Source organism: Macrobrachium nipponense, chromosome 29, assembly GCF_015104395.2.
Source record: "Macrobrachium nipponense isolate FS-2020 chromosome 29, ASM1510439v2, whole genome shotgun sequence".
Classification (NCBI taxonomy): domain Eukaryota; kingdom Metazoa; phylum Arthropoda; class Malacostraca; order Decapoda; family Palaemonidae; genus Macrobrachium; species Macrobrachium nipponense.
In genome coordinates, this window is record NC_061092.1 from 26,130,122 (window position 1) to 26,145,121 (window position 15,000).

Sequence of the window (15,000 nt, forward strand, 5' to 3'; positions counted from 1 at the left end):
GTGCGACGTCTTCGGCGACTTTCCAGGCTGTGAAAAAATAGTGTGTCTTGGAGGACACTTGAAGTAGATTGCTTCGGTTTTTTGAGAAAGTGGTTCACTTTCTACGTCGACTCTGCAATTTTATTTTTATTAATATTGGAGTTGGAGGATAAAAATATGAAAGTATCCTTGGTCAGTCGTCCACTTATCTATGGAGGCTTAAATCATACACAGTCATTTGATCATATTTTTTTACTATTTTCATATTTCTAGAATAATAGTTAACAAAAGATTCACACCTAAAAAAACTGTAAATAGTCAAAATCATTATTGAAAATGATGTTATGAACACTATACCCTCAGACTATAAAGGACAGTCACATCAAGGAAATTTTTACATATAATCATGAAAATGTGTCGATATCAGCAAAAACGGAAGGCATTTGCATGAGTGGTTCTCAGAAGCATCACACTTACACAACCAGTTCAACAATGGATACAGACTAGAAAAAAAAGTTTAATTTTTCTATACAATTTCTATGTTTTCTTTTCAAATTTTATAACATTAGAAAACTTTGACCAATCCACAAATGAGTAAATCGAGAAATTTTAGTGAGTTCTTTTGGCAACCGTGTTCATGACGTAGACTGGTTTTGATACTTGTGAGACGTTTTATTTTCAGTTTCACAATTCATGACCAAGTAGTTTAAGAATTATGTAATTTCAGAGTAAATATTGATTTCTATTAACTTAAACATACAACACTTTGGAAATAACAACAAATGGAGATATAACCAGACTCTAAAGGGTCCCATTCACTGAACGATTGTCTGTATCGTTCGCAAAAGCATTGTGTATGGGCTTGTCTGAATGCAAAAGTGGGCGGAGCTTCGTGTCTGAACGATCTCAGCGGGAATCTGTCACGAACAGGTTTGTCTGCCGATATAAAGCTATCGCGTACATCTGTTCTAGAGATGACGCCATGTCTTCTCGAGACAAAATCTTTGTTCAGACTGAAATCAGTGCGGAGATCGTTCATACTGTCTGGATAGTGTGTGCGTTTGTCGATAACGACAATTGTTCAGTGTATGGGGCCTTCAAACTTACATAACAACAAAATGCTGTAAACCATAAAACGATTCATTGACAAACGCAGAGAATTCGTTTATTCAGACTAGAGCTATGGCAAATGACGAACAGAAACATGTGAATGTCAGTTAGATTACGGAACAGTAGCCAGGAGCAGTGGGGAAAATATCACTCAAAGACTTCTTAAAGAAGTTAAGATGATGGTAATTTTAGAAATTAACATCAGTAATCTAGCGTAAAAATAGCAATGTCCTGGCTTCAAAATAAGCGTCCGTCTTAAAAGCCGTGAAAAAAAAGAAAAAAAACTATGTATGGATTTTAGCTTGGATGAATAATCATCGAGTAACAGTTGAACTGGGTCCATATTGCACACTTTGCCACGACGTACCGGTACTTCTAGGCATTCGTAGCTGAAAAGAAAATAGAAACGTTTAATTCTTTGAGGTTTAGACACAACTATGAGAAAAAGCTTCAGAATAACAAATAAATGGAAATTATTGCAAACACTTTTATCTACTATGTATCTTAATAGAGTAAGTAATATATTTTAATCATTCTTTTACCACTGTTGCAACTGTCACTACAACTATAGTAGACTCACATCTCCCGTGCATTTGATGTCTAGGCCCTTACAACGCTCCTGATTGGTTGTTCATAAGCCAGTCACAGGGCTGGAAACTCTTAGTCTCTCTCGAGCGTTCACATAGGCAGGATGTATGTTCCATCTCTCCTGAGTGATACGGCTTTCAAACGTATCCCTCAGGAGAGATGGAACATACTTCCTGCCTATGTGAACTCTTGAGAGAGACTGAGCGTCGTAAGGGACTGGCATAGACATCAGATGCACGCTTGATGTGAATCTACTATAGTACAAAAGATGCCGCCGCGTGACTAACATGACCACTATAGTTACTCCGTTAGTAATATAAGTACATAAGTGCACAGATAAAGTAGCGATGTGATATAATTTAAAACGCCATTGACGTTAATGCCATAGAGCTATGATGAAAGTCTGAATTTGCATTCATTTAGAAAGTTAGGTTGTTCAGAGATATACAGAGAGGCTCTTCATTCACCTTCTGTAGCTCAAGTGGCGATGCTAAATGTTTTGCAACTAGAGAATCCGGTCTTGATAGGGCTCATCTTAGTCTTCATATACGAGTATGATTGGCAGAACATCCTCAAAAAGTATTGAGTGTAATATGTAAGAGTTCGCAGATACACATACAATGCATACACACACACACACACACACACACACACATATATATATATATGATATATATATATATACATATATATATATATATATATATATATATATATATATATATATATATATATATATATATATTCCTACTACTCGTGTTGGGCTTCAGTGGAGCGGAGTGGTTCAGATTCCAGATTCTTTAATTGACAAAGCAAAATAAAGATTCTGGAATCTAAACCATTCCGTCTCAATGAAGCCAAACACGAGTAGTAGGAATATGTGTACGCAATGAAGGCGTGTGGCTATTTAGTGATATAAGTATATAAAGAATATCGTCTAAAATCTGTCGCAGAGCTTTGTGGAAATTCATATCTTACGGGAATTTCTTCAAACTAAATTTTGGAAGCAGTCTGAAGTGACGTAAAGCTCCTCGGAAATTGCCAAACAACTGTCCATCTTGGTTTAGACATTGTGGCTCGCTCCGGGTGCTGGTATCGACCAGGTTGTCCGTTATTGGTTTCTCGCTGTGATTTTTTACTTCACCATTTTGTTGATGGCTGCTGAAACGATGGTCTTGCTCGGGTCAGTCTTCATGAGGGCGAGTAAATCAGTATGACCAGGTCGTTCCGCAGGTCCTGGGAAGTGGTCAGCTTCTCACCAAGGGCTGAGATTCTTTTATTTTATCGTATTTTATTTATTTATTCATTTACTCTTATAATGCAAACTGTATGTGCCAGAAGGCAGTAATACAAAATATGAAATTCATTTTGGTTTACCATCCAGGTGTACATAAATATTATTTCCATTTTTATATATAATGTTTGAAATGATCAATAAAGTTTCATAAATTAACGCGTTTCATTATCTGATACGAAGCGACACGCTGTAATGGTGCAAAAGTGCTTGCGAATGCCGTACAGCATCTGTTTTTATACAAAACCACAATTTGTCGTGTTATACACGCAAATATTCCGTTTTCTGTTTATTTCTTCCCTACGAAGAAAAAGGTATGTGTACTCTTGGTAGTCTCGTTACCTGATTGGGTAAGAGTAGTTCACCTTCTTTACCTATGAAGCGGGAACAAGGTGCCCTCTAGTTTGCTCTTCGTTGTTGTTTTCCCTATAAAGACCTGAATATGAACGGAATATAAAGCATATTAAAGACGTTTAGCCTTAGCTGAAGCAGCAAGAAACGTCAAAATATCTGAAGAGCCTTCAGCACCAGCAGTCTGACTGAAATAGTAACTTCTTTGACTGGTCGGGAGACGAGGCTACAACAAAGCCGAGCCTGAATCTCCTTCAGCAACTGCGGATATTATCCTGTCAGCCTACCAACTGGTAAAGGAAAGAAGAATGTTATGTTTAGATTAACAAGGATATGTTGCAGTAGATATGCCAGGTGCTTTTGGATAGCTGGGGGACTCCAGTGCAAAAATGCTGTGCATGACTATGAGAATCAGCTAAAACGAGTAGGAATGATGTACTATAGTAGATTCACATCAACCATGCATCTGATGTCTAGACACAGTCCCTTACGACGCTCCTGATTGGTTGTTGATAAGCCGATCACAGGGCTGGAAGCTCTCAGTCTCTCGAGAGAGTTCTTATAGGCAGGATGTACTATATTCCACCTATCATGAGGGATACCCCTCAGGAGAGGTGGAACATACATCCTGCCTATGTGAACTCTCTCGAGAGACTGAGAGCTTCCAGCCCTGTGATTGGCTTATCAAGAGCCAATCAGGAGTGTCGTAAGGGACTGGCCTAAACATCAGATGTACAGTTGATGAGAATCTACTATAGAACGGCAATATGGGCATTCAGGATGTTCCTTGTAGCTATCAGCTTAAGTGATAGTTCATACATAGAGAAGAGGTTTTCGGAATGCATGACTGTTTGGTAGCAGTCAGTGAAGAAAATAATCGAGAGGGTTTACAAGTTTTATGAAACGCAAGATTTACTCGTTGGGAATGGCTTAATGGATGTGGATGGGATATTTTTGTGCTAGTTGGTTAGATCAACGACGTAAGTCACATATTACATTTGGGGATGAAGAAACGATAGAGGAATACAGGAACAAGAAATCCTGGGAGCAAGGGGGGAAAGTCCAATGTTTGGTAGAAGTATAATCACCAACAAGAGGAGTCCAAGAAACGCCAGTTTGAAGAGAGTAAGTGATGGAAGTGGTGGCCAAGCAGGTGTTACTAAGTCACTTGAGAGAAGAAATGGTTCTCCTCTTCAGCACATTTGAATGGTGGCGAAAGGCGTCCTCAAACAAGAAGAGGCGACCAGATGATTTGCAGAGGAGGACGAGAAGATCCGGAGGCGAATTCAGGATGGGGTCATTAATTAAAAACCATTTCGTTGATTTATCCTTTTTGATGATGAAGTTAGGGGAAGAGATGCCCAAAGGATAGAAAGGCCAAGATTAACTCTCAGGATTTAGATTAAGGGAGGAACTCAAGAGCTAGTTTTTTTTTTTTTTTTTTTTTAAGCAGGCTTAGCCACCTGAGTTGTCAGGTGGCCATTATACAATTCTAAAATAACCTGATCACCGAAATGTTTTAAGGAGTGAGGAGATGAGTTTGATTTTCGTCAAACGGAGTCACGTAATTGGATGGAAGTGTAATCAGAAAAATTGCTAGAGATGTTGTCTTTGAATCCTTGAACTTGGGCGAGCTGTGGGAATCACATTCGGATATGCATGATTCCAAGATCAGAATTAATAGAAAAAAAAGAAGGGTTGATTACGATAGAGATTGAACGGATGAGGGGCGAAAGAAGGATTGAAGTAGAGGACTGAGTAACATTGAAAAAGACTGAATTCTTTATATAATTAAGGATGACATACCATTTCGTAGATATCAAATGTTGAAAGGTCTGGTTTGCCTTGATCATCGCCAGTGTCAGGCTGGGAATCTTCAGGGGAACTGCTGGGTGATGTGTTTAGCAAATATTTTCGAATTGTTCCTGGTGTAGGATAATAGACATCATTTGTAGGATAGGGAGGCCTTTGGTGGAGGTAATGACCGTATGGTGGAGGATTGTAATTTGAGTGAACTGGTGGGTAAGGATGTAGATGGAGACTGTGACTGTAAGGTGGAGAATAAGTGACATGCGGTCTGTACTTGTGGGCTGGGGGGCTTTTTGGAACATCTTCATGTTTGAAACCTGAATTCGAATTTTCTTCTGAGGCTGATAAAGTGGTAGAGGTGGTGTCATCAGTCATATCACTTGGCGTTTCAATTTCATTTGCTGTAACATCGGCAGCCTTTACCACTACATCTCCTGGATCGGAATGTGTAACTGTTGGTTCTGTATTCAGGATATATTTTCTTAAGGCATATCCATGCTTGTATTTCAATGGGCTTTCGTCCGTGAGGTAGTATTTCCGTGGTGGAATGGGATAGTGAGGAGCCGAATGGTAGAGTGGGGGAAGATGTGGATGGTATCCTACGGTGGGATGAGGCTTTGCTATTTTGTGCTCAGGCTCATAAGTGTCTTTGGAATAGGGAGTTGTCGATGGCAAAAGGGTAGCAATCAGCGAGGGTTCTGGGGCTGGAGTAGAGACAGTAGTTGGAGGAAGGGGCTGTGAACGAGGAAGACGAGTGGTGGGTAAATAAGAGGATGGTGGGAAAGGGTGTTCATATGCCAAGTGAGTTTCCACAGCCAGACGAGGCTGCTTTTGAAAGCTTTGGTCGAAAGCTTGAGACCCCCACGAATAGCCCTGCTTAATGACCTGCAAAGGTTGTCCGACTGGAACCCAAAGAGCTTCTTCCGAGGTGAGGCCCTCCTTGGCTAGCAGTGGCGCTTGCTCCCACGTATCGTAAATGGGTCCTTCTTCACCACCAAAATGTTGCTTGCGCGGGCGTTCTAGTCCTTCAGGGTTAGTCAGTGGAATGTAATGGACGTAATGCCGTTTCTGCGGCTGCTTCTTAGGAATTTCTTGAGTGGGAGCTTCTTCACCCTTGATGTCTCGAGTCTGAACCTCGTCGTTTCGTGGTTGGATCGTGTACGTACCCAAAACCCCTTTCCAGGGTTCAGCCCACGCATAAGTTGCCCAGGATGTTGCGTCTCCCAAGTCCATGTTCTTCTCTGCGGTGCCAGTTCTCCATGATAAGGCTGCGAAAATAAAAAACAACATCTGTGAGGGAAATTTGGTTCTCATAATCAAGACTATTATACAGTCAATAGTTTTCCTATTTGTAAAATGATTTGACCACAGGTACAGGTTCAGTCTTGAGGAAAAATAATTTAAATGAAAGACACAAATCTATTCCAGGGAAAATATATGACGAAATGCTACAGTTACATAAGGTAATGTTCTACAATGTAATGGAAGTTTTTTATACATTTGGTTCATTCACAAATTCAGCCGTTTCAAGTGTGAATGCTCAGTGATCGTTGTCTCATTTTTCTTGGAAGCCACTTTTTGTCAAGCGGGGTAAGTTAGGCAAATTTTATACATTCACATATATAAATAGATTACAAATGGGCCAAATATTCCGTCAAAAATGTTGGTCGTCTAGGACCATCCTTGCATTTTCCGTCATCAGGAAACCTTTATAATGAATATTTATGGTACAATTATAATCTGTATATAACAATTCTTTGTATAGAAAAGGGCAATACACATACATAAATGTTATAATGGAGTAGCAGCGAAACCTCAAAAGTCGGAGCAAGACGTAAATAAAAATATAGAAAAGAAAAGCACTGAATAAATAAGACCTAATAATGGCGTAGGAGACGGTATTATGAGAAATTATAAGAAAGCAATATACTTGAACATAAATCATGAGGGTAAAAAAAAAAAAGTCTCGAAGACAACACAGGATATCACGTTGAACTGGGAAGATGTCTCATTACAAATCATGCGTCAGAAGACCTCGAGGGAAGGTTGTCCAGGATATCACAGGGACCGAGAGCAATAAGCTTATGTCTCTTGTAGGAAAAACTAAAGGAAAGAAGTCAGATGTAACCTAACTGACCACTGACGAAGCGAGGTACGCCAACCCCCGCAAGGAACTTATAAATTTTGAAGTGCTTTTCATATCAGGCAGCACTGGCTTAACACGAGGCAACCCAAGTCGAATGTTCGATGCATCAGATGATTGTGATGCTGCATTATTGATCCAAGCAACGTACTGCAACTCATTATAGAAGCATCTGATGCAGACACGCCGCCCGAACACAACCTAATCATTCATGCATTATAGGAAATTCAAGAATTCCAATGGTCAGAGAGTAATACTTCGTTTAGATATAAATTTTCATCAAAGGACAAAATTTTCGCTTATGTTAAAGATCGTCTCTGTTGGTTACAGTAGGCCGGAGGTTCACATCAGGCCTCCTACTCCCCTGCAAACCTGACCACCCAGGACAACGGCCATTCTGGCAGAAGACGTCTTCATTTAAACCAACCAACTGCCTTAAAAGCACTTTCCTCCATTGCAACTGACGTCTCACAACAGTGACGTAACATGGCCACGCAACAGCGTCAGCTGCTCCAGTCAACGCCACCCGCGCCACCCCCACCCCCCTCCCCCAACACCCCCCTCAACCCACCCAACCTCCCAGTGACCAAAACCCTTCCGGTGGCACATGTGGCAACCTCTCGACTCGGTGTTGAAGGGTCTCGCCTTGTCTCTTATCCAGTTCTTTATTCCATTCCTATTCCTTCGTTAAAGCTTTTTTTTGCTTTCTCCCTCTTTTTTTATAATGCTATGAAAGCACATTCCCAGTTGTATTTTTTCTTGCAAATATACATTAGTCAATTTCGCACGCGCTTCGGTCTAATTATCTTTACTCATTTTCATTGTAAACGTATGTAGTCTATATATATGTGTGTATATATTTTATTTATATATTATAATAATATTATATTATTTATAATATTATATATATGTATATATATAATATATATATATTATATATAGTTTTTAATGTTCTATAGACTATATATATATTAATTTAATTTATATTATCCTTTTTCATGTTAATACATACACAGGTGATATAAAGTGGGTGGTGTGGCTTAATATTTGCGCTTATAAAAAAAGTCACGCTCAGTCAGATAATTCGCTTCCGTAAATAAACAGTTTTTCAGGCGTACCTGAAACACAGTTGAACGTAGGTAAAAAAGAAAAAAAAAAAGACAGGTAATTTGAGTGATTTAATGAGATTTAAAAATCACTCTTATTGTCTTTTCTCTCTTCAATAATATTGTTCGAAACATCTGTTAAAGATGACCTATTTGAAGATGAATCTCTCTCTCTCTCTCCTCTCTCTCTCCCTCTCTCCCTTCTCTCCTCTCTCTCTCGTCTCTCTCTCCTCTCTCTCTATCTCTCTCTCTCTCTCTCTCTCTCTCTCTCTCTCTCATTGTACATTTTCGTCTTGCTGTTTCAGACTTTCGATGATTTTCCATCACTATCAATTTTGAATGTCTTGTGGGATGTTATGAGTTCAAGTCCGTCATTTTGAATTTCCTTCCCAACTTATAACCCAAGACTTTGGGATTAGGACTAATTTCAATTCCCTTATACGTTTTATTGATATGGGTTCAAATAAAAGAAATAGCCAAATATGATTTCCTGAAAATATTCTTTAATGTAAATCAGAATGAGCCATTCCGTGTTGGTTCCGAATTGATTCATTAGTTCAAGTAATCTGGCGGTGACGCCAATAATATTCTTTGGTTATAAATAACTTGCAATAAAAAAGAAAGGAAATTTTTATTCAGGACAAAGTCGGCCGGTAGAAGTGAAATTGAGCACCAGGTTCCAAAATCCCATCACGTGATGTAAAGGTAAAATCTAGAGTGTAGACCAAGTGTAAAATGGTGTATACATCCATATTCTAAATAAGTGTCCCATGTCTATTTTGAGAGATCGTCTGAAAGGCACTGATGGGAAGGGAGACCTCATCATGTAAGAAGACAACTTCGATTCTGAGCAGCTTAGAAATCGCCGCTGCCTTTTCTTCGTTTTGTGTCAAGGTTAGCGCCGCGCCATTATTAGTTTGACCAGCTCTTTCGCGTCTTCCTGTTAGTTATATAACTTCCGCTCCGCCCTCGTAATGTCGGGTGCCTTTTTGTGCAACTCTGGGCCATCTGTCATCGGTATTACTTGCGGTCAGCCGTAAATCTTTCACTTTCTAACGAGACCGACTTCTAACGACTTTGTTTTATCGCTACTTGGTGAATTGTCTTCGCGCTCTCCGCGTTTCTGACTAAATGGCCAAGGAATTGGGGAGACAGGAAAAAGGCGGGGAACACACAAATATATATATATATATATATATATATATATATATATATATATATATATATATGCGTGTGTATGTGCGTATTTTCCCTTTTTAAGCAGTGACTGGAAGGTGTTAGCTTTCCATAGCTTTGCGACTCTGGTGGATGGGTTTGATAGCCCCATGTCTTTATACATACATACAGATGTGTATATATATATATATACATTTTATATACATTTGTACAGTAGATTTATGTTTGTATGTGTGCGTGCATGCATGAGGTTTGACTTCTGATTACTCGCGACGAAGTTACTGGGAGTGAAGTTGTTCCAGTTCTGGTAAGTTTTGGCAACAAAGTCTCAATTTCAGGTTTGCAGGTGACCAACATAGTTTGAGGGAGTTGTAATATACAATAGAAAAATTCCCCTGTGTTATATTGGTCACTAGTGCTTTCTTCACGCGAGAGGACAGGCTAGTTCTCACGACCAGAGATGACCTGGGGTCAGAGTTGCTGAAAGTACCGGGTGCCGGTCTTTAATAAAGGTCGAAATGAATAACCCGCGAAGATCATAATATTATATATTCCTCTGTGCCTGTTTCCTGAAAGGATTACTTCAAGCTGTCTGGTCGAATAGCATACAGTCGATTTGTTGTTAGACTTAATGGTGATAAGTAAAAAAGCATCAATAATGTATATGATCGACTGTATTTTTAGCAATATACAAAGTTAAAAAAAGGGAACAACGGTCCTTCTCAGCCAACTGAATAAAAATACATGTATTTCTTAAAGGTGCGTCCACACGCTCGAACAATGTCTGACGGACAAACATTGTTACCAATGAACAATTGCCTGCCAGTCTGCCTTGTGAGCCGAGTAAAGCAGTGGCATACAACCTCATCTGGTATCACTGTGTTATCAGATCTACTTCCATCTTTTCAACGCTTATGACGCCATCTTGCTTCGCCTACGCTATGGTAACAATGTTTGCCCGTTGGACATTGTTCGACCGTGTGGACGCACCTTAAGATGACATTTGACGATTTTTTTGTATGCAAGTCCAGGAAACCATCGACCATCTTTCGGCACAAATAAAGAAATGGAGGTTATGTAATAGCTGTTTCCCCGTATCTGTGAGCCAGCCGTTGTGATCTTCTTAACGGCTGTCTCTCGGTCGTACGATGCTCGTTTCTAGTGGCTAGCGGATTCGTGGGTGGTGAACGAAAGATTGTTTGACGGTTTCCTGGACTGTTACCGAGAACATTTTTTTCCCTCAATTGTCTCAAAGAAATACAAGTATTTTGATTCAGTTGGCTGAAGAACACAACGATCCAAAGCTCTTTTTTTTTCTTTTTTTTTTAATACACTCGCTCATATACACCATTGTGGCTTTTTACTTAATAAATTCCGGTCACAGTATAGTGACGTACCACAAACTTATGGTGATGATCGTCTGACCTTGCTTGTTATAATGCCCATCGCTCAAACTGCACAGTTTTGTACTTCTTATTACCCCTACCTCTTCAGATAGCGCATGTAACCCATTTTAAAGGTTGAGTAACCGTATAGCGTTTATGGACCACGATGATCTATAGTCGTCAGCGCAGGAGAGCTTTTATTTCCTAAAAGATGCAATTTTGGAGCAGTGGACTATACTAGGCTTGTTACGGATGCCAATTTAAGAGGCCCAGTAATGCTTTCAACAAGTTCCTTTTCATTGCTTTGATTGAGCTGATTCATTTGTCTACTTCTTGTTTTATATATATATATATATATATATATATATATATATATATATATATATATATGTATGTATATATATATACATTATTTTTTATATTTGTTTGGTAGTGTCATGTGTAATTCAATACACTTTTTTTTTTTTTGATGACCCTGTTTTGCTGTGTTTTACGTTTTGCGAAAGTTGGCATTGAAAGTCAAATTTCTTTATAGTTTATTGTAATTGTGAATACTACAGATGGGTCAATACTTTCACCGTCGTCGCTGATTCTTGTCATTTTAATTCTACTTAGTTATTCATGTAAGACGGGGGATCTTTTGAAGCAGTTTTCATGCTATCGTTAAGTGGATTGATATCCGTACTCTGAACAAAAGGTGGCCATTGTCAAGGAATACCATTGAATCTTGCGACAATGCATTCATTAATAAAAACTCTTGCTGAATATGATGGCAGTGCAGTCATGTAAATAAAAAAAAATTTCATTGCATCTCAGGAGAAAGGAAAATGTCATTCATTTTCGCCGTAAATTTTACATGCCCTTTAATTTAATTTCCACAAGGAAGCAGGGAATATTTACCTGCCACACAAGTCTATGATTGCATGAACCTTTGTTCTCTCTCTCTCTCTCTCTCTCTCTCTCTCTCTCTCTCTCTCTCTCTCTCTCTCTCTTTTCTTGCGTCTGGATTTTTATTTTGGTCTTAAATGCCACTTCTCAGCATTTTCTTGTGATTTGAGCTGTTAGCCAGATACTTTCCCCTGATGCACGATTGGTGTGTCCATATTAGAGGGTCGTAAACACATCTGTATCCTGAGAAGTGAAATTAACTCGCTTATTCACAGCATGTAAAGGAGGGCGAGATTCAGCAATAGACAGACAGACATATCGCCGACTATCTCAGCAAGATCTAACAGACTGAAAGTTACTCGAACGAAGCGCGTAGAAAATTATGAAATGAAAACAGGCATATATAGGGTTGTATGAAAGGGTGATTTCACCTTTCTGGTGGCCATAATCAACACGTATACAACAGATCACTTCCACCACATCGACCGAGACTCCTCCAATTTCCCCGCCATCATTAGTGGAAAGTAAAATGTTATTATTGTCTCAGCTGAAGTTTTTCAAAGAATCTCCACTTTCGAAATATTGTTAAAAACTCTTCCACCTGGAAAATTCTAAAATTATCGGAAACTTTTTACTCTAGCACATTTATTCAAGAATTTTTACTTCTATCCGAGAAATAACGTAAGGTTTAGGTAGACGGATAAATTGGTTCCCAAATTGAGGTGGTCCTGCCATTTGGGGGGAGACATTGGACCCTTCTAGGGGGACGCGAGATTGAAACAGCTAATTAGCATTGATTCTCATGGAAATACAAAATGGTAGTTTCAGAAAGCAGCTGAATAACATCCCACTTTCGGGGAAAAGTAAAATAAAGGCAATCTCGGTATTTACGTTATTTGTACTATTTTACTCAGGAAGAGGTTGAATTTCCCCGTTGGTCAAGTTTTTTCGTACAAGACGATTACAGGCACGCAACACTTTTTTGTCTTTTTCAACTTTTACTAAAATCTTTAGCTCGCATTTCCATTACTAACCATATTTATATATTTAATTGTATTGTTCCTGCCGTCTCCATAATTATATATACCGTACACATGATTTTCCTTCTTTAGTTCGCTTATATAATACAATAAATACACATATATGTATATATATACATAATATATACATATATATCTATATATATATATATATATATGATAATATATATATATAAAATGTATGCATGCATGAATGTATGTATGTTTATGCTTGTATCTAGATACATATATATACGTATGTACCTATACACACACACATACACACACACACACACATATATATATATATATATATATATATATATATATATATATATATATATATATATTAGTGGTCTATGAACCAAACTGACCTCGGTGAACAAAATAACAACAATTAAATTATGATCATGAACAATCACGTTAAAACATTTGTGGGTTAAATACTCTTCCAAAAGTGTGGAGGGTTTAAGATATATCGGTAAGAGTTGCGACAAAATAATTTCTTCGGACACTCCTAAAGAAATATAAATCACCTTCTCCCTTCAGTTACGCCACACTTCAACATCTGTGAATTGGGTCCGTGGTCGAGCGTCCATCTCAATTATCCGATCTGAATTAGACAGCTGGGAACAGCTGTGTCGATTACAGAGGTACATTCGAAAAAAACAAAGGTTCGTGGTCTTGTGTTCTTGATTTAAAAGTCAAGCGAGACTCGAAAATGAACGAGAAGTTTGGTTCCAAAGTTATTTTTTTTTCCATCCGTAGAGAGGCAGCAGCGGCGGCAGCCAATCAGACAGACCGCAAAAGCCGCGATAAAGGCGAAAGAAAAGGAAGGATGGGTCCATTGTAAACCTTCCACACGGAATTGGAGGGACTGGCCGACTGTTGCTCGATTGATCAACGGAGTAAGAGGCCGCCACAATTTGGTTTCCTTTTGCTCTCGTCTTTTTTTTTTTTTTTTTTTTTTTCTTTTTTTTTTTGCCTGATGTGGAAGCAGCGGCAGGATTCGAGGCATGAAACCAACCGAGCACATAAACCGGAGCTAGAATTCAAATGTCTGCGAAGGATTAATGTGATGTCATATTGCCTAGTTCTCTCTCTCTCTCTCTCTCTCTCTCTCTCTCTCTCTCTCTCTCTCTCTCTTCATAGAGACTGTAAGTTTCGTTTTCCTTCCACCCGATCTAGAAAGCAGTATCTATGAATAAACTGTCTCATGGAGCTGTAATCTCGGTTTAGTAAGGCTCTCTCTCTCTCTCTCTCTCTCTCTCTCTCTCTCCACGTGAAGCGTGATGCAAAAAGACGCACACCATTATAACTGGTGCGGAAATCAATGGTTTCTTAAGTCATAACTGACATAAAAGTAAAGTAATTGATAAGGGAGAAGATTATTTGAAATAGATCACAGCTGTGCGAAGTAACGTGCATTTAGGGATACATTAGATCACTACGATGCTGGAAGACACGGAAATCAGTCAAAATTATTAATGAAAGGGAACATAGAGGAAATTATTCCTTGGACAATGAATTAAAAAAAATGAGGAAAACTTGCTCCTAATATAAAAAAAAAAAAAAAGTTTGACTGTTAATTAATGAATCAGCGAAATTATATTTATCTTTGTCGTACCAGAACCGAAAAATTATTCCCACAAAAGCTGCCAGATTTTTCAAATCAGTTTTGCAAGAATGATAATAAATTCTGTACTACGCAATCACATCTTGTTTAGCAAAAGATTTTGAAAACTAGTAGAGATTTCAGGATTCAAGAGTGACTCAAGCATTGGAATTAAGCTCAAAATGATTAGGTAGGTACCAGTGTAAACTTATTTGAATGTAAGCGGTATCAAAAATCGTTTGCGAAATATTATCCAGTGACTTTTTGAAAGAAAGAACTTTCATTTTCTACCTAATTCCGAACATATGTCAAAACGTTGACGCCCAAGCTGTGCGGAATCGACTATGATATTAGCGTACTAAATCACAGTATCCAACAATATTGATGTTTTGTACTTACTGCAGTATTTAAATTGCAAGTGACAAATTGCAACTTCCCAACAGTAGCAGATGTGGCCCAGCGATTGGGGATATGGAGGGACCCCAGGGAGGGACTCGAGGGAGGGAAGGTGGGGGGTAGGGGAAGAGAGGAAGGAGG

General features: G+C 38.7%; 1 protein-coding gene across 1 annotated transcript in view; it reads right to left on the reverse strand.

The window, feature by feature from the left end:
* Nucleotides 1-249: 249 nt before the first annotated feature.
* Nucleotides 250-15,000, reverse strand: part of LOC135206201 (uncharacterized) — a 22,252-nt gene continuing 7,501 nt past the window's right edge. Inside the window, exons 2-3 of the mRNA XM_064237534.1 lie at nt 5,129-6,399; nt 250-1,478 (exon numbers count right to left, since the gene is read on the reverse strand). Of these exons, the coding sequence (XP_064093604.1) occupies nt 1,404-1,478; nt 5,129-6,399 (1,346 nt within the window). The 3' untranslated portion in view covers nt 250-1,403. The remainder of the gene's footprint in view (nt 1,479-5,128; nt 6,400-15,000) is intronic.